Raw genomic sequence first — 24,134 nt, 5'->3', positions numbered from 1 at the left:
TGTGTAGGGGACCACATGGGAAACTGGGGATCGAACCCAAGGTCAACCCTTGCAAGGCGAGTGCCCTTCACTGTACTCTCTCTCCAGACCCGGGGATTTTTTTTTTTCTTTTTGGGTCACACTCGGCGATGCACAGGGGTTACTCCTGGCTCTGCACCCAGGAATCACCCCTGGCGGTGCTCAGGGGACCATATGGGATGCTGGGTATCGAACCCAGGTTGGCCACATGCAAGGCAAACGCCCTACCCTCTGTGCTATCTCTCCGAGCCCCCGGAATTCTTGTGCGCACGTGTTTGCGCATGTGCACGTTGCTCCAGATCGAACCCAGGTACTTAGGCAAGGCTGAGCCGCATCCCCACCCCTGGGCGTGGCCGAGAGGTCAGGAAGGCGGCGCAGCGGGCGGGAGCACCGGCTTCACAGGCACCACTTGGCCCCTGAGCACTGCTGGGTGTGCTCCACCCCCGCTGCAAACAAAGGAACCGGGAGGTTTTAGGGTTCTCTGAAGAGATGGGGGTTCAGTTGAAGGCAGGTGCCCTTTCCTGACCCCTGGAGGAGAAGTGAGCAGAAAGGGTACAGGACATCTGTACTGCCACCTGCTTCTGCCCAGCTCCTGCCACCAGGTAGCAGCATCGGGTCACCGAGCCCAGGTTCCCTGCCACAGCGGCAGGCAGGAGGGGGAAAACGAGCAGGCCAGCAGCCAGCTCTGGGAAACCCAGATTTCTGGTGCCTCTAGCCTGTGTTGGCGGGAACGTGTCTCACCCACTGCAGGTGGGAATGTTGTCTGTTCAGCCCCGATGGAAAGCAGAATGACGAGTTCTCAGAGAAGAACAGAGCTGCCATCCAACCCTGCTGTATGCCTCTTCTCGGGATCCACCCCCACAACACAGAAGCATTCACAGGAAAGGACATATGTACACCTTTATTTACGGCAGCAGAGTACAATAGCTATGTGATGGGATCAACTCAGAGATCCTCCTCCTCCTCCTCCTCCTCTTTCTGTTTCTTCTTCCTTCTTCTTTAAAAAAGAAAAAGAATTGGGGGGCTGGAGCGATAGAACAGCGGGTAGGGCGTTTGCCTTGCATGCAGCCAACATGGCCGATACAGGTTCGGTTCCCAGCATCCCATATGGTCCCCCGAGCACCGCCAGGAGTGATTCCTGAGTGCATGAGCCAGGAGTAACCCCTGAGCATCGCCGGGTGTGACCCAAAAAGCAAAAAAAAAATGAGCCACACACAGCAATACTCCTGGCTCTGCACTCAGGAAATACTCCTGGCGGTGCTCGGGGGACCATACTGGGATGCCGAGGATTGTCACCAGGTCAGCCATATGCAAGGTCAGCGCCCTGCCCACTGTGTGTCTCTCGTGTCCTTCATTGCATTTAGATGGAAGTGGAGGATATCATGTTAAGTGAAGTTAGAAGGACAAATACTGGATGATCTCACTTATCTCTGGTATTTAGAATAATGGGACAAAGGAACGCAAGTGGGGTCCGTAGACTACCCTCAACCCTAGATTATAGAAATGAGGACGGGGAGGAAAGAAGTCAAGGTGTGGGGAATAAGACGCGGTAAATGGGAGGTGACAGGCAGGACAGTGGCACATTGGTGGTCGAGAGATGAAGTACTGGTGTGTGTCTAAACCACAGAGCCAGGGAATGCTGGAGAGACAGTACTGTGGGCAGGGCACTTGCCTTGCGTGCAGCTGACTCAGGTCCAGGCCCCAGTGCCCCAGATAGTCCCCCAAGCCCCGCCAGAAGTGATCCCTGAGTGCAGAGCCATGAGTAAGCCCTGAGCAGCGCTGGGTGTGGCTCTCCACCTCTCCGGAAACAAAATAAACGGCAGAGCCAGCAACTCTGTAAGCCCGAGACCCAAACTACAGATAGCACCGGGGGTAGGGCGCTTGCCTTGAGTGCACTAACCTGGTCCTGATCCCCGGCATCCCAAACTTTAAAATGTGTCCATTTAAAGAGGCAGGATGGGGCGGGGGCGGGCGGTGAGAGGAAACCTGGGGACATCGGTGGAGGGAAACGATGCTGGAGGTGGCATCAGTGTCCTGAACATTGCAGACCTGAAATGCCTGAAACGCTGTCAGGAACAATTTTGCAAATCACGGTATCTAAAAACAAAAAAGGGGCTGGAGAGATAGCACAGCAGGTAGGGCGTTTGCCTTGCACGCGGCCGACCCGGGTTCGATTCCCAGCATCCCATATGGTCCCCTGAGCACCGCCAGGAGTAACTCCTGAGCACAGAGCCAGGAGTAACCCCCCGTGCATCGCCGGGTGTGACCCCAAAAAGCACTGTAGCACTGTCCTCCCGTTGTTCATCGATTTGCTCAAGCGGGCCCAGTAACATTGTGAGACTTGTTACTGTGTTTGGCATATCGAATACGTCACGGGGAGCTTGCCAGGCTTTGCCGTGAGGGCGAGATACTCTCGGTAGCTTGCCGGGCTCTCCAAAAAAGCAAAAAAAAGCCCAAAAAAACAAAAAAACAATCAACTGAATAATAACAACTACCACCCCCTGAGCTGATGTGCAAGTAGGCACCCCAGGGCCCCCACCTCGGCTCCTTCTGCGTCCTGCTGTGAGTCGGGTTCTCAGACTCTCAGACCGGCAGCTCTCCCTGGCCACCCGCTTTCTCAGCTTCTGGCCACCTGCAGGGACCTCTCAAAGGACGACAGAGGACCCACTGTGTCAGCCTTCCTGCCTGCCAATGAGAGTGAGCATTGTCTGCTGGCACCCGAGCCCAGAGCTCTCCGAGGAGACATTGGTCCTGGCGGGGCACGGTCCTTGTGGACCTCTGCTTGCAACACCCCCAGCTCACACGGCCCCGGATCTGAGGGGACTTCCCAGCCTCTGGGTCGCAGGAGCAGCAAGACTCAGGGTGGGAGGCTCTTGCCTTATCATCTGGGACATCTCCCCAAGCCCCTGCCACTGACACAGGTTGCAGTCCCTGGAAATTCCTGTGGGTCTGGGAACAGGAAGCCCAACCCTGTCCCCCCAAGGTCGCACATGAGGCCACTTTGGTAGAGTATAGCTGCCCACCCCTTCCTCAGCGGACTTTGTGATGGTTTTGGGGTGCTAGGGATGAAACCCAGGCCTCATCTGAGCGAAGAAGCATGAGCAATACCATTGAGCTACACGGTCTCCTATTGATAACCTTTCTTGGGTGTGAGATCTGGGGGGAAGCGGGGGGGGGGGGGGGGGTTGACAAGGGGACAAGGGTGTTGGTCCCACCCCCTGCAACTGGAGGCGGAAGCTGTTCAGGACAATGAAACCCCTCCCTCCACTGTGATTGGCTCAGGCAGAGACACGTGACTCAAATCAGGCCAATGAGCGCCTGCCCTGGGCTTAGCCACAACTCAGTCCTGCCATTGACCTTGCTGGGATTGACTCAGGTAGAGACACACGACTCAGTTCAGGCCAATGAGCGCCTGCTCTGGGTTTAACCACAACTCTTGCACTTGTCACCGAACTTGCTGAGCTGGTCCAATGGCCAGTCTCCACTCAATGGAAAAGAGTTCAGCAGTGAGTCATGTAAGCCCTGGGGTTCGAACTGCCACGCCTTGTCAGAACCACTGCTGGACTTTCCAGTTGAATGAGCAAACAATTATTTTAGCCATCAACCTTTCTTTGGTGTTTGGGCAAAACCCGGCGTTGCTCAGGGCTTACTACTAGCTTTGAGTTCAGGGGTCACTCCTGGTAGGGCTCAGGGGACCACATGGGATGTCAGAGATCGAACCTCACCAGCTGCGTGCAAGACAAGCACCTCCCCCTGTATTATCTTCCCGATTTTTTTAACTTTTCCCTGTTCGACTTGAGTCGTGTGTGTGTGTGTGTGTGTGTGTGTGTGTGTGTGTGTGTACACGCGCGCACACGCGCTCAGGGCTTACTCCTGATTCTGCATTTTGGGATGACTCCTGGTGAGATGAGGAAACATATAGTTGCCAGGAATTGAACCTGGGTGGACCACATACAAGTCATGCGGTCAAGTGTAAGTCAAGTGCCTTACCCATCATACTGTTGCTTTGGTCTCACTTAAGTCACAATTAAGGGCTTTAATCTCCCTTTTGCATTCCTTAGTCACAGATCAAGTCTAGTGGTAGAAAATTCTAAATAACCTTTCCCTCTCTTCACCCACAATACCCTTTGATCGCATTTTATTTTTTTTGCTTTTTGGGTCACACCCGGCTTTGCACAGGGGTTACTCCTGGCTCATGCACTCAGGAATTACTCCTGGCGGTGCTCAGGGGACCCTATGGGATGCTGGGAATTGAACCCGGGTCAGCCGCGTGCAAGGCAAACGCCCTACCCACTGTGCTATCGCCCCAGCCCCTGATCGCATTTTTTAATTGAGAATTGGGATGGAGCTCAGTGATAGAGCATTTGCTTCACAATTATGATGTCCTGGGCTCTATCCCCGGCAGCAGAAATGATAAAATATATCTGGGCCCTGGGAGATAATACAGCATGCAGGGTGCTCACCTAGCACGCAGCTGACCTAAATTTCATTTCCCGGCATGCCACTCCCCTGGGCCCAACCACCAGGAATGATCCCTGAACAGTCAGAAGTGAGCCCTCAACACAGCTGGGTGTGGTTTCCTCAAAAAAATAAATACAGTATTTATCTGTAGTTGTACTAAAGAGACTTGTAATTGATTCTCAGGGGTTACTCCGGGCTTTGTGCTCAAGAATTGTAACTGGCGGTTACAATTGTAGCTTGGGGCTTGGGGGACCATATGGGATGTTGGGGATCAAACCCTGGTCGGCTCTGTGCGAGGCAAACACCCTACCCGCTCTGGTCCAACTTTTGCTTTTTTTTTTTGTTTTTTGCTTTTTGGGTCACACCCCGCAATGCACAGGGGTTACTCCTGGCTCTGCACTCAGGAATCACCGCTGGCGGTGCTCAGGGGACCCTATGGGATGCTGGGAATTGAACCCGGGTCCGCCGCGTGCAAGGCAAACGCCCTACCTGCTGTGCTATCGCTCCAGCCCCAACTTTTGTCATTTTTGATCAACAGGCTGACTCCATCCTCGCCCCAATCTTGCAGAAACTCGCCCCAGCCGGCTGCGAAAATCCCTGTCGGGTTCACCGGTGAATTCCAGCGCCTGCTGCCGTGTCATTATTTGTTTAAGGAACAAATAAACAAGACACTCATTTGTGTAAGACACCCAGTATCTCCCCCCCTGCTTCCCGCCCATCAATTTCTAGCAAAGCCCCTTTCCCCACCTCACTCCCATCCCCCCTTGCCTATTCCTGTTTAGCCAAACTGCTTTCCAACCCCTCACCCATCCACCCCGTTTGTTCCTGCCTCAGGGCCTTGGCACTTGCTCTCCCTGCAGGAGGCCTCCTTCCTCAGTTGGCTCTAAGCTCTTCCTGAGCTCGCCACTAAGTATCACCTCCTCAGAGAAGCCCTCCCGGACCACCCCGAGGAGTGGCCGCTTGCTGCTTTCCACGTGGCTCCGTCCCATTTGATTTTCTTTACAAATCACCACCTGGATGCTTGATGTGCATTTATTTGTTTATTGTCCCCAGAAGGTCAACTCTGCCAGGGAAAATCCTCATTTGTTTGTTCATTGCTGCACCCCAATGTCCAGGCTGGGGCCTGGCCAACACCAGGGACCAAGAAACAGTTGCCGAAGGAACTCCTAAATCGAGCACGGCCTTCGTTACGGCTCCAGCATCATCATCTCTGCCTGCTGGGTGTCTCCAAGACGTGGGCCCCTCCGGAAGTGTGTGGAGCGGATTCCTGGGGGGCTGGTCTCGGGCAACAGAGCCCCCATCCTGGGGGTGGGGCTGGGGGACGGGGGGTGCGGGGCGGGGCGGGGCCTGCTCTCCACCAGGCTGCAAATCCTCCCGCCACCTCCCGAACAGGAAACGCCAGGCAGCCGGTTGAAGCAGACTCTTGCTGCTTTGTTATAAATATATTATGTACATCCAAAACATGACATTAAAATATTACTCCGTTACAGAAAAGATATTAAGGCTTTCTATTATTTACATTTAAGCAAGCACCTTTAAAAAAAAAAACAACCAAAACAACAACATAAAAAAAGCGCCCGACTTGCTTCTCCAGACTACGCCTGGAGCCAGGTGTGTCTCTTGAAAAATGACCAGGACCCTCAGCGGGGGGCGGTGGCCAGAGGCGGTCCCCTGACCGGAAGCATCGGACGCGGGGCGAGGTGTGGATGGGGAGCGGGGCCTGTCCTCAGAGCCTGGAGGTCAGGCTAGGCTGAAGAATGGGGGCAGGGGTGGTCAGGGGTGGTCTGCCCAGCTAGAGGGGCAGTTTGCAGGGCTTCTGGAGATCCTCAGGGAAGCCCTAGACTAACCGTGGCCAGGCGCGGAAGGACGAGACCGACTCTGACCCCAACCCCAGCACCTCTGCCGAGAGACGGCGCGGTCAGGAGTGAGAAGTGGGGGCTCCTCCTCTTCCCTGGAGTGTGGCCAGCAGGCGGGGCTAGGGGGAGAGAGGCGGGTCCTGTTTCTGTGGTCAGGCTTGGCAGACAGAGGGGGCTCAGGTGGCTGGGGAGGGGTCAAAGGAAGAAAATGATCTTTTTTTTTCAAAAGAAAAAAAAAAAAGGACATGAAAAATCAGTGGCTCAAGTATTCTGTGTCACGTGTGGGCTGGGGGTGCCCGGGCCCGGCCCAGGGGTGGCCTCTCCTCGAGAGGTCAGTGTGACGAGGCTGGGATTTGGCAGATGGCTTTGGTTCAGGGTCGGGGGGACGGGGGGGCGCGGGGGAGGCGGAGATCCTGGGGAAGGTTGGCGAAGACGCGGCGGCTCGGAGCGGCTACTTGACCTTCTGAGCCCATTTCATGTCGTCGGCCCGGGGCTTCTCGCCCGTCAGGGCCTGGATGATGTCCTCCAGACGGCGCCAGAAGCCTAGCCTCTCCAGAGGGTAGTTGAGCCAGCCTGCAGTGGGGACAGGGGGTGCAAGGCTGGGCGGGGGGGAGCAAGCGGGGCCCCGTGGCGGCCGGGAGCCAGTCTGCAGATGGAAGGGACCGGGGCTGCCCCCGAGGACAGAGGATCCCTACCCCTGGGCTCGGGGACCCCCCTCATGTGTCTTCACCCCTCACTCAGTCACCTTTTGGGCTGGGGGCCACCCCTGGCAGTGCTCCGGGCTGACTCCTGGCTTGGTACTCAGGGATCACGCCTGGTGGAGCTCAGGGACTGAACCTGGCTCGGCCGCATGCAAGGCAAGTGCCCTCCCCACCGCATTCCCGCTCCGGCCCTCGGCTTCTTATTCAACTTGCCTTGTTGGGGATCAAAGCCAACAAGGTTTGGGGTTTCTTTTTTTTTTGCTTTTTGGGTCACACCTGGCGGTGCACAGGGGTACTCCTGGCTCATGCATTCAGGAATTACTCCTGGGAGTGCTTGGGGGACCCTCTGGGATGCTGGGGATCGAACCTGGATCGGCTGTGTGCAAGGCAAACGCCCTCCCTGCTGTCCTATTGCTCCAGCCCGCATCTTCTTTTGCTTTTTGGGTCACACCCGGTGATGCTCAGGGGTTCCTCCTGGCTCCACACTCAGGAATTACTCCTGGCGGTGCTCAGGGGACCCTATGGGATGCTGGGAATTGAACCCAGGTGTGCCGCGTGCAAGGCAAACCCCCCCGCCCCGCATCTATTTCTGCCTGCACCGTGCACCATTGCAGTGGTGGAATGTGACTGGCAGAAGGACTGACAGCGGTGCTCTAGGCTCAGAGCGGGGGTGCTGCCTGGGGGGCTATGCTCTCCGTGGCGCCTGCTGCTCGGACCCCAGTGGGCACTCAGAGCCTATCCCGGGCGGGCGAGGCTGGTGCCGTGGGGAAGGCTGGGGCGGGTCCCCTTCCCCACACACCTGTGGTGATGCAGAAGTAGGTCTCGTGTGGGGAGACATGGTGGATGCGATGGTGTTTCCGAGGCAGGATGATGTGCCAGTCCTGCAGGAGGGTGACCCAGCGCGGCAGCCCGAAGTACGTGTGGGACCACTTGTGGATCTGGTTGGTGAAGGTGCCGAAGATGATCAGGCAGAAGACGAAGCACTCCCAGGGGTACAGCTGCTCCAGCGCTTCTGCATGGGGGGGGGGGGCAAAGAGGGGAGGGTCCACACGGCTGTCACATGGGGCGGGGGGGGCCTCGCCGCTCAGTTCCGGGCAGTGCCCCTCCCACCCTCAGGGCCCTGGCTGCAACCCCCCTTCTGTTCAGGGGAGGGATGACCCGGAAGTGACGGTGAAGGAGCCGGCTCTGGGGTCAAGCTGGGGTTCACATACGTGGAGCTGGCCCGATGTGGGTCAGCCTCCCCGCAGCTCAACTTCCTCATGAGACGGGACTGCGTCCTGGTTCCCGAAAACAACCTGAGTCAGGGGTGCCCCAGGCCTGTGGTTTCCGGCGGGGGGCAAGGCAGGACAGCAGGGGCCCAGGGGGCAGGTCTCCGGGAACAACAGTGGGGGGAGCAAGCAGAGCAGAGCCCTGGGCCTGAAGGGCCCCACTGAGCGAGGCCCACCCCCCTTGTTTCTTTTGCTTTTTGGGTCACATCCAGCGAGGCACAGGGATTACTCCTGGTTCATGCACTCAGAACCTACTCCTGGCAGTGCTCAGGGGACCCTATGGGATGCTGGGAATCGAACCCGGGTCGGCCACGTGCAAGGCAAACGCCCTCCCCGCTGTGCTATGGCTCCAGCCCCGTGAGGACCCTTCTGAGGATTTGCCTCCCTGGCTTTTCCCCGGACACTTCTCAGGGGGAGCTGGGGACTATGGCCAGCCGAGGGGCAGCTGGGAGCTGTCACAGCCCCCCTCACCGGATAGTGACCTCCCACCTGCCACGGCGGGGTGGGGGGCACAGGGCGAGGAGGCAGCAGCTAGAGCGGGACCAGCACCCGGGACTCATCCCCACCCACTGCTGCTGGGTGAGGAGTAACCGGTGCTGCTTGGGGGGGGGGGGGGGCACGTTGGCTTCTGTGAACAGCCGGAACCGTCTGGACTCGGGCGGGTCTGAGGCCACGCTCGACACTTTCCCACCAGCCAGGGCAGCAAAGCGACACGCCCCACGTGCCTGGCAGAACTGCTCGCGTGTCAGGCAGGCGGGGTCCAGTCAGTGGGGAGTCCTGGGCGGGGCGGGGACACCCTGACTCCGCTCTGGGCTCTGGGCCTGTGGCGGCCGGGATGGGGATCCAGGCTGGCTAGGCCGGACGGGGCATGAGAAGCGGGAAGCGCAGGTGCGGCCACCGACACCCAATTCCACAGACAACTTCACTTGTGGGAACTGAAGCCAGGGCCTCACACGCGTGACATAGCTGTGACACTGAGCACGGCCTTGCCAGCAGTGACTAAGCGACTAAGCCAGGAGGTACACACACACACACACACACACACACACACACACACACACACATACACTGTCTATACTGAGCACAGCCCTGCCTGCAGTGACTAAGCAAGGACACACACACACACACAGAGTCACAAATACAGATTCATACCTGCACATTCCCACGTACTCACATGCACACACACACACACACATATGCACGCTTCCTTATTCACACCCCCCACCCCCCATGCCGCCGTCAAGCCCAAGCCGGCTGGTGCTCACCTGTGGGCTGGGTGCGGAACTTGTAGGCCATGTTCAGCAGTGGGACCAGCGTCACCAGGCAGTTGTCCCCATTGGTCTCGATGAAGTCGTGCCGGGTGATGGCCGTGGGGTCGATGTGATGCTCCCGGAAGGGCCTGATGAACGCCTGGGGGGGCGCGGGGTAGGGGGGGGGCAGTCAGCAGCAGGGACCTCCAGCCGGCCCCATCGGGCGGAAGCGCTCACGGGAACGGACCTCGGCTCCCTCCCAGGGTGCGAGGCCCCTGGGCGCTCGGGAAGGGCAGTTCCGCGAAGGGCGGACCCGTCATCCCCCGCTGGGGTGGGCTCAGGGGCAAGAGCACTGGCCTCACGGGAGTCCCCGGCACCAAGTACACACTGGGACAATCTGCATCGCAAGCATCCTGGGAGCCAGGGACAGAACCCAGGGGACAAGCACGCACATGCCCGGCATGCCACAGCACGCTGCCCACCGCCCCGCCCCGCCCCGCCCCCGGGGACCGCCAGGTGTAGGAAGGGGTGGGGGGTGGGGGGACGCGAGAAATGAATGGGAACCCGTGAGCCCGGCCTGGCCAATCAGAACACCAGCCCGCCCGCTTCACAGTGATTGGCTGAGGGATGGCCACGTGACCCGAGCGGGCCAATGGGGAAGAGCCCCTGCCCTACTGGCCGTAAGCTGGACTCCTGGGAAAGGCGGGTCCTCTCTCCCTGCGGGTACTGGGCTGCGACCACCTTGGGCATCACCCCCAGGTGACAACCCGCCTACAGAGAGTGCCAGTGACAGGGGAAAGTGGAGACGGCAGGGAGAGAGATGGGGTCTGAAGGAGAGAACGGATTGGAGCCTTCTGCGCCTGCATCTGGCTCTCTTTCTGGCATCTTCGGGGACAGGGGTAGGTGGCTTTTATCTGGCCCAGCTGATCTGCATGAGGTTCCCTGTTGCCAACACAAAAGTCGGACGCACAGCCAAGGTTCGTTCAAGGTGCCGGAGCAAATGTCCAGCGGGTAGGGTGTTTGCCTTGCATGCGGCACACCCCGAGTTCAATCCCTGGCATCCCATAGGGTGCCCCACGCACGGCCAGGAGTGATTCCTGAGTGCAGAGCCAGGAGTAACCCCTGAGCATCGCTGGATGTGACCCAAAAAACCAAAACAAATTTTAAAAAGGTTCGTTTAAGTTAGGAAATGGTGAGGTGCACGGGACAGGACATGGCCCCCAGACTCCAGGGGTCCAGGGAGGGTGACACAGATCCAGGGCCTCTCCGTCCTGCGCCTGGTGCCCTGGCATCCAGTGGCAAAGAGATGTGGGGGTCAGAGAGGGGCGGGGATGGCGGCGGCCGGTCAGCATACGCACCTTCCCCACGACGGGCAGCTCCACAGACCCCCAGGTATCGGCCCCCCAGTGGACCAGGCCGGACAGGAAGTCAGCAATGAGAGCCCCTGCAACTGTGAGAAAGAGGAGGTGAGCAGGAGGGGGCCCCAGGGCACGCCCCTCACCCCCCTGCCAGGAGCCACACAGTTCTTCCGCCCTGGCTGTTTGGTCCCCGAGTGGTGGTATGCCCCTTCCCTGCGTGGAGTGGGCCCCCGTGACGCAGGCTGCTGGCCTTTGTGGTCCCCGGACCCTCTCTGTCCAGGGGCCTGCGGGTGTCTGGGTACAGGGAGGTGGATCTAGGCATGCCCAGGCACCCGCGTGAGCGCTCTGCGGGCCCATCACCGATGCTGGGGGCAGGATCACAGAAGCCCTGGGCTTCTCGTGGTGTGTGTTTGCTCTAGTGGTACTGAGACGTCACTCCAGCTCAGAGCTCAGGGGGTGTCTGGGGGACCACAGGGCAGGGCTCGAACCCAAGCCTCCCTCATGCAAAGCCTGTGCTTCACCCTCTGATGTGTCCCTGGGGCCTTCAACCTAGCTCTCTCCCACTCTGCAGGGACCGCAGGCTACCAGCCTTCTTCCCACCCACTGTCTCTGTTCTCAGTTTGTTCGCCAGCAGGGGTGGGGGGTCTCCCTCCAGGACCTACTTCACTCGCCAGTTCAGCCGCCAGACTGGGGGCTCCAATCCCAGCGATGACTGCCCAGCTATGTGACATCAGGCGTGTTGCGTAACCTCCCTGTGCCCTTGTTTCCTCTTGCGAGACGGGCATGACAATGGTAAAACATCGCCGCGGCCACTCAGGAGCACTTTTCCACGCCACAGAGTGTGCCTGACATGCCCGATCTCAAGGGCTTCGAGCCCTGCTCTGAGCCGAGATCACTCTTACGCTCACTCGAGAGAAGTGGGAGTGAGGCTTGGAGAGCGGAAGGAACAAGCCGACAGGGGCAGAGGTCAAGAGCTGGGCTCTTAGCCCGCCCGGGGTTAAGGATCCAGGGGCCAGAGCGATAGCATGGTGGGGAGGGTGCTGCCCTTGCACTCGGCCGACCCGAGTTCAATCCCCGACACCCCATCGGGTCCCCTGAGTCCGGCCAGGAGTGATCTCTGACAGCAGAGCCAGGGGGGGAGGGGGGGGAAGAGGCCTGAGCACTGCTGGGTGTGGCCCAGAAACAAACGAAACCCAAGTTCAATACCGCAGGATACACGGGGAAACCGAGGCAGAGCGGCCCTCAACCTGTTCTCTTCACCCTTCCCCCCCACCCCCGCCCCCACAGTGCCTCAGCCCCTGGCCCCTTCCCCCCGCGGTTCCCCTGCCTGGTGTGTTCTTCCCCGTCCCTCTCCCCTTCCGCTCAGAAGCCCTTTGCAGACTCCAGGGCCAGCACTGCAGCCCGTGGGGGCGGGCAGAGACGGGCATCTCGGTCTTCAGCTCTGCAGCTGCTGCCGAGTGCATCCGGGCACAGCCCTTGGCACCGAGCTGGGCGCAGAGATGCCCTCCAGACCTATCGCTATTGATTTTTATTATTTGGGTTGGAGTCCACACTTGGCAGCGCTCGGGGCTGACTCCTGGCTCCCTACTCAGGATCACTACTGGCGGGTGCAGGAGACCATCTGGGGTGTCGGGGACTGACCCCGATTGGTTACGTGCATGGCAAGCGTCCTACCCACTGGGCTACCCGGCCCCCAGACGTACTACTACGACGATTGCTGTGACTGATCTTTTTTCCTCTGTGCAACATTCAGGGCTCTTCTGGGCGCTCAGCTGGGAAGGCAGGCTGACACGCACCCACGCAGCCCACGGGCCCTGGGGCCAAGCCCCAGGGGCCGCTGTAAGGCAGGAGGAAGAGTGGGCGGTTCCCCGCTGAGCAGGCCAGCTACTGGGCTGAGTGACCTCCGACTCAGCTTCTCAGTGGCTGTTTGCTGGGCTGCTCTGAGGGCCTGGGGGCACGGGGAGTAAACCAGCATCAAGGACACCAAGTTCCCTGCCTGGGCCCGGGCCATGGGGTAGAAACACCTTTGCAGGTGTCTGGGCAGCTCCTCACCCGCCAGGAGGACATGGGTGGGGGAGGGGAGGGCGGAGCATCTGGCCGTGTGGGAGGGCGGGTACCGTCGCCCAGCACGGGGTGGAGTAAGGAGGTGCCACTCGTCTTCCTCGGGGTACCCCATCCCTTGGGCAAAGGTCAGTCAAGCCCCCCAGCTCTCCAGCTAAAGCCCCACTGCTCTGGACAGATACTTTCTGTCACACCTCTTGGCTTTCTTTTCTTCTCTCTTTTTTTTTGGGGGGGGGGGTGGCACACCCTGGGATGCTCAGGGGACCGTGAGTTGTGGGGGGTGGAGACCCAGCTCCCATGCCAAAGTCTGGGTTCGGGTTAGCGTTAGGGTTGTGTGGGTCTCAGCCCTCCCCGCCATCTCCCTGGGCCTCCTGCCGGCTGTTTCGATCGTGGTCCTGGTCACCATCAGAAGCAGCCTCATGTATGACCTCCCGGGGGTCAGAGAAGTTGAACAACCGAGCCGCAGCCCCGGGGGAAGTGGTAGGCAGGAGACAGAAGAGATGCAGCTGCCCTCCTGAACCCTTGGGGCTGGAGCGATAGTCCAGTGGGTAGGATGCCGCCTTGCACGGGACGGACCTGGGTTCGATCCCTGGCATCCCATAGGGTCCATCGAGTCCCGCCGGGAGTGATCCCTGAGTGCAGAGCCAGGAGTAACCCCTGAGCTCTGCTGAGTGTGACCCCAAACCCAGACCAAACCAGACCAAACATCCAAACGGCCATCTTTCCACACCCAGAAACTACAGGGGCATTAATGGAGCGCCTGCTGCATGCTCCAGGGGGCTGTCTGTACCCATAAGCCCAGATGCAGCTAGAGTGACAGTTGGGGTCAGCTATTACTACTCTTGCTGTGTGACCTCGGGCACGCCTGCATTTTCCCCTGCAGTGGCAGGGGCCACTGCAGAGCCCCTAGATGCTCTGGTCCCCACCATGCCTTGAGCTGTGACCCTCATTTATAAGCCGCCCCGACATGACCTGGGAACCTCCTTTCCCTCCTCCCAGCCCCTCCACCACCAGCACGCCCCCCCACCTAGACAGAAACAGTCCCAGGGTGTGTGCTCGGCCCTGAGACTGTGAGGGGTGCACACAGCGGGGCCCTCACCCGCAGAGGTGCTGGGGTGCACACAGCACCAGACATTCCACTGGGAGCCCGGGCATCCTGGGGCGAACGTGTCAGCTCAGCTCTTGGCTTATTGACCCCACTTGACTTTCTCAGAAGGCTCCTGGTTACCGGGGCCTGGGCTGGCACCTGATGGCTGGCTCTCCTCCTTTAATCCCTGAACTCTCCCGGGGGCCAATCTCAACGGGGTTCCCTATCTTATCTCCTTAATGGCTCTGAGCATTTAATCCTTACAGCTGACTACAACCACCCTAATAAAACTACTAGAAAAACAATATTGGGGACCGGTGAGCTGCTGAGCTGGGCTGGGCTGGAGCCCGGCAGCTGGGTGTTGACACGGCATGTCCATGTCCGACCACAGCCAGGGCGGATGCCCCGAAGGCTAAAGGACGTGAATTACTCACGCACGTGCCTGGGGCTGGGCTGGGGCCGGGCTGGGGCCTGGCGTCATAGCACCTTCCTTAGAATGCGGAGGCCAGGGGGCAGTCAGCACCAGACCCCAGGGCTCAGTCACAACTGCATTAACGCCAGGACCCTCAGAGCACTCCGACCCAACACCCAATTGAAGAAAAACACCAGAGGGGCTGGAGCCATAGCACAGTGGGGAGGGCGTTTACCTTGGGCTGACCTGGGTTCAATCCCCAGCATCCCACTTGGTCCCCCGAGCATCACCAGGAGTAATTCCTGAGAGCATGAGCCAGGAGGAACCTCACCGGGTGTGACCCCCCCACCAAAAAAAAAAAAGAAAAAACACCAGAGAGAGGAAGGCACCAGGGACCCTGGGCCAGAAGGAGGAAGTTCAGCCAAGGTCAAAGGAATGGGAACTGAAGCCAAAGAATGTATCCATCCACCCCTTCATTGTAACCATCCCCAAACAACCAGACAAAAGATGTTAACCACCAGGATTGTAGCACCACAATCGAGACGTTGGGGAGGTCCGGAGACTAGAGGCTCTCGGCTGCATGCTAGGATTCCCCCAAAAAGTTAATACTTGGGGCTGGAGTGATGCTACCAGGAGCAGAGCGTTTGTTTTGCACACGGTGTGCCCGGGTTTGACCCTCGGCATCCGAGATGGTCCCCTGGTACTGTCAGGAGTGATGCCAGAGTACAGAACCAGGAGTGATCCCCGAACACCACTGGGTGTGGCCCAAATACCCCCACCCGAGCCAAAAAAAGTGGGAGCTGGGGTGATAACACAGCAGGTAGGGCATCGGCTTTGCAATGGCTGACCCAGGTTTGATCCCTGGGATCTCAAATGGTCCCCAGAGCACTGCCAGGAGTGATCCTGAGCACAGAGCCAGGGGGTAAACCCAGTGTGGCACAAATTTAAAAAAATGGAGCGATAGCACAGCGGGTAGAGCGTTCGCCTTACAAGCGGCCAACATGGCCGACCCGAGTTCGATTCCTCCGCCCCTCTTGGAGAGCCCGGCAAGCTACCGAGAGTATTCGATATGCCAGACACAGTAACAACAAAGTCTCCAATGGAGACGTTACTGGGCCCGCTTGAGCAAAAAATAAAATAAAATAAAAAAATAAAAAGTTAACAGTTGAAGAAATCAGAGGTTGGGGTAGATGGGAACTCTTTGTACTTTCTTTGTAAATTGAAAACAGGGAGAACAAAGGCCTATTTGACGAAACTCTCATTTCTCCTCACAAGGAGGAATTGGGTGCGAAAGGGCTGGGTGCCTGGGTCGGCAGGGTGGGGCAGCGGCACGGTGCCAAGAAGGGCCCCCTTCCTGCCAAGCTGGGCCCTGGCATCCAGGCCTGGGACGGGGGCTGTCTGCGGCGCTTCCTACCCCCTGACGCTCTATCAGGGACACAGGCTGGAGCAGGCGGAGGGCCGGGCAAGGCACCGTGGGGCAGAGACAGCGCCCGCCAAGTGCAGTTGGAGTCTGCAGTCCAGCTGACGCCGTGTGCCCAGGAGACGGCTCCGTGAAGCGGCAGCTCTGGCACTAGGCCAGGCCGGTGCCACTCACCCGCGGCCCTGCTTCCGGGGTCCCCTGGGTCACAGCGTGCAGGGTCTCTGGTGCAGAGCCAGGGGGGTAAGAGCAACAATGAAGCAGAGCTGGGGCTGGAGGGATGATAGCACAGCGGGGAGGGTGTTTGCCTTGCACGCGGCCGACCCGAGTTCGATTCCCAGCAACCCATAGGGTCCCCCGAGCACCGCCAGGAGTAATTCCTGAGTGCAGAGCCAGGAGTAAAACTGAGCATCGCCGGGTGTGACCCAAAAAGCAAAATAATAATAATAGTAATCATCATTATCATCATCCTAATAATAAAGTCGGGCTGGCGCTGGGGCTCAGGGTCCTGCATGGGTGAGGCTTGAGTTCTAGTCCTGACACCACCCAAGAAAGAAAAAGTGTGTGATGCTGGCCGGCATGGGTGGACGCACGACCGCCACGTCTGGTGATCACAGTCTCTGCAACGACCCCCGGGAGAGAGGGCGGAAATGGAAGTCAGCATGCTGCCCGCACGAGCCCGTGCACACGTGTGCACGCAGCCCAGAGCCGCTCTGCTCACTGGGGGGGGGGGGGGGGGGCACACCCTGTGGTGCTCAGGCCTGAACCCCGGTGAGTTGTGTGCAAGGCGGGGTGCCCTGCCTGCTGTCCTATGGCTGGGGCCTCAGTTCTTCTCTTTTTTTTTTTTTTTTTTGCTTTTTGGGTCACACCCAGAGATGCTCAGGGGTTCCTCCTGGCTCATGCACTCAGAAATCACTCCTGGCGCTGCTTGGGGAAACCATATGGGATGCTGGGAATTGAACCCGGGCCGGCCGCGTGCAAGGCAAACGCCCTCCCCGCTGTGCTATTGCTCTAGTCCCTCAGTTCTCCTCTTAAATATTGCCTCTGAGTCACAGTCTCGTCTTTTGTCCCACAGCTGCTCCAGCCCAGCTTTGGGGTGGCCGGTCGAGGTTGTTTATGAAGAGAAGAAGCTGACCTCGGCCCGCTGACCCCAGGGCATTAGGAGTGGGCGGTGCAGGGACAGCAGCCGGGAGGGACTGTGAGGGACTGTGACTCGAGGCTTCCGCACAGGAGCACAGGGTGGGGGAGGGGCTGGCAGGGGCGGGCACAGAGGGCACAAGGCAGCTCTTTGTGCCCGAGGCAGTGTGGGTGAGCCCAGGATGGTGGGTTCAGCCTTGTTTCTGCCCTGCCGGCCGACGGCACATTGGGACGCTCAGACCCGTGGGGGGCCCTTGAGATACCCCTATGCCGGGGCTTCTCTGTCCTGGGCCCTCTCCAGGCCCGGGACAGACAAAGGCGGGGACAAGTCCGTGCTGTCCCCTGCGGAGGACGGGTCCTGCTGGACAGTCCTGGGCTAAATCTCAACCCCAGTCTGCCACCACCTGAGGCCATGTGACCTCTGACCTCTGCATTCCTCATCCTCCTTCAGGGCCCCAGAGTGGTGTTGTTCTGGCCTCGCTGAAGGCCACACCAACCGTCTCCACCGAACCAAATCGAACCAAATCCGGGGTCCCCCCCTCCACAGTCCTGAATTGCAAGGTGGGCGTGGTGGCTATTCTGGGTGGACCCCCAAGTCTTCCAGAACTTTCCTCCTGGCCAGTCTCCGCCCTCTGAGTCTGACAGAGGCCTGCAGGGCTGCTCAGCTCATGCCCCTCTGGGCTCTGGGGGTCCCCCTGGGGGCAGCTTGGCGGCTCTGAGCTACTTCTCTACCAATCCTCCTCCCAGAAACGCCGCATGCCATGCGGTGTTCTCCCCTTAAGTCTGGCCCCAGCCCTGCCACCTCCGGCCTGGCCTCTTCCCTTCCAGGTAGCTGCTGGCCGGGCCCCTGGCCTCTGCAGCCAACCGGGTACCCACACCCTGCCGCCGTCCCTACTCCCCAGGCCTGCCCGGCCTCCAAAGGCACGGGACTTGCCTCTGGGACGCCTTTCCCAGGGTGTCAGTCCAGCCCCAGGTCTCTCAAATGTCACCTTCCCAGAAGGACCGTCCTCGCCCCAGCCCACCACCTTGGCATCTCCCGTATGCCCGGTCCCCTCCTGCCCTGGTGCCCAGGACCCGCCCGGAACACGGGGAGGCCATCCCCGGCCAGGGGCCCCCTGCAGGTTGGCACAAAGCCCCACTTCCTGCGCGTCCACACGACTCAGGACAGCTACAGCCCAGGATCAGAGACTGAGCAAACAGTGTTATCAGGGGACTCTTATCAGCCCAGGCAAAGGTGTGGGATGGGGAAGCCGGAGCCACCAAGACACCACAGACGCCTGTCACGGGGTACGGGGAGGGAGCAGGAGCAGGACCTGGCTGCCCCGCCCCTACCCCCAACTCTGCAGCTCAGCTTTGGGGGTGGGGTGTGAATGGAAGGCAAATGGGGTCACCTACCTCTGCAGGTGTGAAGGGCCCAGCATGGGGGCAGCCCCCTCCCATGTCTTTCCAGTTTGGAGGACCCGCCCTCTAGCCTCTGCATGGCCTGAGGCTTCACTTATGGATGTGACCAAGCTCTGTCCAGCTGGATGGGCACCCCAGTCCCTGCCCACCCGAGACTCCGCAGGGGAGCCCTGGTGTCCGAGGGGGTCAGAGAGCTGAGCCTAGGGGACCCGCAGCCTAGGAGCCTGGGGTGGGGGTGGGGATGAGGGCAGGGTCAGAGCAGAAGGGCAGGATATTGAGGGTGGACACGGCCAGCTGGGGGCTTCCTGGGAATTGCTGGGTTGGCCTGGCCCCACCTGCCCACGGATACGCAGGCAGCCTCTAACAGCACAGCGCCTTCTTCCCTTCACTCGTTCACAGGACCAGTTACCACACACCGAGTGCCTGATGTCGGCCAACCTTCGTGCCAGGGTCTGGGGACGGGACAGGCCCCCTTCTACTCTAGGAAGATCCGTCCAGCAGGGAGGGCACTTGCCTTGCAACGAACGAGGTTGACCTGGGTTTGATCGCCTGCACCCCCGTGTTCCCCTGAGGCCAGCCAGGAGTGATCCCCGAGTGCTGAGCCAGGAGTCAAGCAAGGCCTGAGACTGCTCACTGCTGGGTATGGTCAAACCAACTAGCAAACAGACATCTCTATTCTGAGGGAGCTGAGATTCAGGGGAGGGAGACAGGGAGAGAGGGAGAGGGAGAGAGAAGGAGAGAGTGAGACGGGGGGGGGGGGGGGGGGGGACGGGGGGCGGGGAGAGGGAGAGACAGACAGACCGACAGACCCAGGCTTCCGGATCGAGTGACAGGCCAGGGTCTCCAACAGTCTGGTCACATGCGTGCACGCACACACACTCCCATGCGTGCACACACACACTCACACACAGATGCACACACCCGCCCCAGGTCCGTGATCCTCTTTGGGCCCAAGATCTCGGCGCAGAACCCAGGTAAGTCCCTGGCCCCGGGCCCTCCCCTCCCCAGCCGGCCGCAGCCCTCACCGACGCCACAGGTCCCCCCCGTCCCCCGCCACCCCCGGCCCCACACTCACCGACGCCCAGCATGACGAGCGGCGTGTGCTCCCAGCGCGCCAGCCACAGCAGATGCGCCAGGTTGTGGGCGATGAGGCCGAAGCACAGAAGCACGCAGCACCACTCCTGGACACGCTTGGCTGCAGGGAGAGCGGCGAGGGGGCGTGTGAGCGGGCAGGAGGGGAGGCCGGGCCCTTGTCGCTCTCCTGCCTCCCCGCCTCCCCTTCGTGTGCAGTCACAGCGGCGGCGCTCAGGGCTTGCGCCCCTGCACTCAGGGGTCACTCGGTGGGCTGGGGGACCCCGCCGGGGGGGGGGGGCTGGGAATCACACCCGCACCAGCCCCGGGCCAGGCAAGCATCCTGCCCATTGGGCTGTCGCTCTGGCCGCTCTACCTTTCCCTGGCCGCAGGCTAAGAGGGTCCTGAGCCCCTGGAACCGGGGCGGCCAGGTGGGGGCTGGCACCTCAGTCTCTGGGCCCGGGACCTGGGTGTCCCAGAAGGGTGACCCACAGCTGGGCTTCGGTGGACGCCTGCTGAGAAGCCGAGCCCCCTCCCATGCCCTCCTGGCTTGATCACAAAGGCCCCCACGATTTCCTAAAGCCGGGCACCAGGGCAGAGCGGAGGGGCTCCTCCATGGCCCCAGACCACCAGGGCCCGCAGGACAGGACTGAGGACCCTAGTCTGACCCCTCACAGCGCCCCACAGACACGGCCCCACGCCATCAGCTCCTCCTGTGACTGCCCAGCCTGGAGCTGGGGGCCTCAGAACACGGAACCTAGAACGCTCGGGCCCAGGGTTCTGGTTCTTGCCCTGCTGCTCGGTGAGGCATCAGGTGCTCATGGGGGGGGGGGGGGGTCCAAGCCTTGGGACCAAGCCCACCGCTGCCGACGCCGGCCCACCGTCTCCGGCCTCTGAGGGGCTGCTGCAAGCCCAGCCCAGCCCAGCCTGGTAAGGAGGAATGCGTATGCGTGTGTACCTGTGTATGTGTGTGCATGTGCACGCGTGTTATATGTGCACGTGTGTGAGCTTCGTGTGCATGTGCAGAAGTGCATGTGTGTTGCACGTGCATATATGCGTGTGCTGCATAGGCATGTATGTGTGTGTACACGTGGAATGGGGGGCCCAGAGGGGGTGTCCCTATTTCCTCTCCTGTCACATGGAGCTAAGGCCAGGGCACGGCTCTGTCCCCTGCGGTGAGGGGGGGAATGAGCGGGTGGTGGAAAGTCCACTCGCCCAGCACCAGCCACAGCCCAAGCCACTCGCCCAGGCTGACCCGCCTCTGGCCCCACAAGATTCTCAAGAATTCGATCCTGGAACCCAGACATTCCCGCTCTTCTCCCTTTGCTCACTCTGCTCCAGCCCACCGGCTTCTGGGGTTCCTGGTATATTCTGTGTGCCCTCCAGGCCTGGGTCCACCCCAGGGCCTTTGCACCTGCTGTTCTGACCCACTTCTCCAATAGGAGAAAGGTCTGCCCCCGCTCCTGCTGTCCAGGTCTGTCTGCCACCACTGAGGGCCCTCTGTGATGGCCCCTTCCCCCCACCATTTCACTTTCCCCCTGTCCTGCTCTATGTTTGTTCCAGAACTCTCAACAACACGGGCCAAGCCAGACATTCCCTTTGTTCACCGGGTAACTAAAACACCAGCTCCACTTCCCTGTCTCGGTCACTGCTTTGTCCCCTGGGTCTTGCACGGGAACTGGGACAGAAGTGCTCAATCTGAAGAGCCTGGTCCCTTCATTTCCTAGGTCAGGCCCGGAGAGGTCACAGCTGATCTCTCAAGGCCACATTGGGGAGGGGGGGGACAGGCAAAGGGAACTGGAGACATTTGGAGGAACCCGCCCGGCAAGTCTCTAGGGTGCAGATTCACGGAGATAAAGTCCACCTGCCGCCTGGGTCAGGCCTGCCTGCACGGACAGTTTTGGAAGCTGGATGTGGCCCCAGGACCCTTGGGAAAAGCAAAGGCCAAAAGTGGACAAAGATGCCATTGTGCCCGGGGGCGGGGCACAGAGTGGCCAGTTCCCCACGAGGGCCGGGTAGGTTTGGGTGAAAGGGGAGGGTGGGGCCGGCTCCCAGGAAACCCAGGTAGGGTCTGGGTGAAAGGGGGAGCTCTTTCTTTCTTGGGGGGAGGGGCCACCCCCAGCCATGCTCAGCAGTTCCTCCTGGCTCTGCACTCAGAAATCACTCCTGGCGGTGCTGGGGGTCGAACCCGGGTCAGCTGTGTGCAGGGCAGGGTCAAGGACTTCTTTTTTTCTTTTTGGGTCACACCTGGCGATGCACAGGGGTTACTCCTAGTTCTGCACTCAGGAATCACCCCTGGCGGTATTGAGGGGACCCTATGGGATGCTGGGAGTCGAACCCGGGTTGGCCGCGTGCAAGGCAAATGCCCTCCCCGCTGTGCTATCACTCTAGCCCCATAAAGGACTTTCTTGAATGGGCAGAGCTGGCCCCCAAGGAAAGATGTTCTGTATTTGCAGGTGGTGGGTGGGAGGAGCAGAGCGGTCAAGGGCGTGTGGGTCAGGCTGGGGACGGGCACTGCGCAGAGGTGAGGGGCCTCCGCTCCCGCCTCCAGTCGCACAGACCAGCCTTCCCGTGAGCCCAGCCTCAACGGAAGGAAGCAAAGGGTGGGAGGGGAGGGCAGCTGGGCTGCCTGAGGAAAGCGAGGCCGCACAGCACAGACGAGCAGCAGGGACCAGGGGGTGCCCAGCCCGCTCTGCCCGAGGGAGCCCCCGGGGAGTCTGGGGAACAGGCAGAGAAGAGACAGTAAAAGTCAGGTGGCCCAGACAGGCTGCAAAGCCCCAGGCTGAGACAGACAGACAGACGTGTCAGGCTGCTGGGTAGGAAGAAAGTGACAAGGGTCCAAGGTCGGGCAGAGATGGGGAGCGACCCGAGGCTGGCTGGGGTAGGAACCCAAAGGTGGGAGAGGACCCAGGCCCATCCCGGGCAGGACTGTGCAGTCCACCGAGAGCCAGGATGCCCAAATGTTTGGCCAGACAAAGCCCGTGTGTCAGCTGGGCCAGGCATAGAGGACCGCCTCAGCGTCCCACCTCCTCATCACCTGATTCTGCCCACCTCCTCATCACCTGATTCTGGAGTTCTCCAGCACACTTCCTTAACCCCTTGGGGGCTGTTTAGCCTCCTGGGGTCAGGCCATGGGATTTCTGGGTGCCAGCAGAAGTCAGGGCGGGCATTGGGGGTGATTCAGGCAGCCTGAGTAACAGACTCAAGGAAAGAAGGCCTTGGTCTAAGGCCATCTGGGGAATGAGCCACCATGCCAGGCCAGCCAGCCTGGGGCCTCGGGGTGGGGACTGAGTCTGCCAAGAGCGAGTTGGGGTGTGTGTCATAGGGGAGCTTAACCCGGGGCATTACTCAGCCTACCCCATCTGGGAATCCCCAACATCGGGGGTCGTGGACGCACCCTGCCACTGCTTGAGGGTGCTGGAGGGGGTGGTGTCGACTGAGGGAGGGGTTGGGGGGAAGAGTTGGGGTTCCCAGAGCACAGCGGACTGACACGCCCAGGCTTGGCAGCTGAGCTCACGTTTGCAGCTCAGGGGCCTGGCCACGTGCAAATGGAACCCCAGAACGTACGTTTGGGAAGGGGGGGTGGACGTGTGGAACGGAGTGGGGCTTTCAGGAGCTGAGGGCGGTGCGCGTAGCTGAAAAGCATCTCGAGTTTATGAGCTTACGACTGGGTCCTGGAGTGTGTCTGAGTGTGGGGGGAGGGGGTGTCCCGAGTCTAGGGGCGCCGCAGTCTGGGACCCTCTCCCGGTGGCTTAGATCCGGATCCGAGGGGGTGATGGGGGCGCTACTTCCAGCCCGGGCGCCCAGCGGGCCAACCCTTCATCTCGGGCGACCTTCGCACCCAGAAAGTTCAGGGTTTTGGGGGGAGTTGAAGGCTGGGGGGGCTTCTTCTGGCTTGGGTTCGGAAGGGGCGCTGGGGAGGGGGTGGGGGTCCCCGGACTGGGGGGGGGGGAGGTGGGGAGGGGCGCAATTTGCAAGTTAGAACCCGAGGCGGAAGTTCTGCATCGGGGGGCCTGGGGCAGGGGTTCCGACCCGGCGGAGCGGAGCGGGGCGCGGGGCGGGGGGATGGGGGAGGGGGGTCCCGGCTTGCAGGCCCGGAGGGGGCGCCCCGGACGTCCTACCTGGCGAGTAGAGCGCGGCCAGCTCGCGGGCCCCGGCGTGCTGCGCGCCCCAGCGCCGGCAGGACGCCGCCTCGTCCTCGTCCAGCTCCGGCGACGGGCCCGGCGCGACCTCGCTGCCCGCCATGGCCATTCGCCCGGCGCGCCCCGAGCGCGGTGCAGGCGGCGGCGGCGGCGGCGGCGGCGGCGGGGCCGCGGAACCGCGGCGCGATCACGCCGCCCAATGACCGCCCGGCGCCGGGGGCCTCGCCCGGCCGCGCGTCACAGCCAATCGCGGGCCGCGCCGGGCGGCGCCAGCCAATCAGCGGCCGCGGCGCCGCAGCCAACCGCCGCGCGCCGGGGGCCGGACCGCAGCTGGGCACCGCTGGGCGCGTCCGGGCGGGCCCCGCGCGCGCGCGCGCCGCCGACCCCCGCGCCCAGCCGCGGCGGCGGACCGGCGGGCGCCGCGAACGGGCCCGGGGCCGGCCCGCGGGGGCCCCGCGAGTGGACATGACGCTTGCACGCGACGTGAGGCGCCC

The 24,134-nt window shown here is 61.0% G+C and overlaps 2 protein-coding genes across 2 annotated transcripts in view; one reads left to right on the top strand and one right to left on the bottom strand.

The window, feature by feature from the left end:
- SLC9A8 (solute carrier family 9 member A8) overlaps nt 1-24,134 on the top strand; it is a 261,909-nt gene that overhangs the window by 184,562 nt on the left and 53,213 nt on the right. The window lies entirely within an intron of this gene.
- PEDS1 (plasmanylethanolamine desaturase 1) lies at nt 6,570-23,827 on the bottom strand. Its single transcript, XM_056108466.1, has 6 exons — nt 23,620-23,827; nt 19,503-19,622; nt 10,913-11,004; nt 9,570-9,714; nt 7,836-8,048; nt 6,570-6,908 (listed from the first exon to the last, which is right to left on the bottom strand). The coding sequence occupies exons 1-6, from the start codon at nt 23,747-23,749 to the stop codon at nt 6,787-6,789; spliced, it is 822 nt and encodes a 273-aa protein (XP_055964441.1). The 5' UTR covers nt 23,750-23,827; the 3' UTR covers nt 6,570-6,786.

This window comes from Sorex fumeus, unplaced genomic scaffold (assembly GCF_029834395.1).
Source record: "Sorex fumeus unplaced genomic scaffold, SorFum_2.1 ptg000213l, whole genome shotgun sequence".
NCBI classification, from domain to species: Eukaryota; Metazoa; Chordata; class Mammalia; order Eulipotyphla; family Soricidae; genus Sorex; species Sorex fumeus.
Note: the sequence above shows the minus strand (reverse complement) of the source record. Positions and strands in the feature narration are given on the sequence as shown.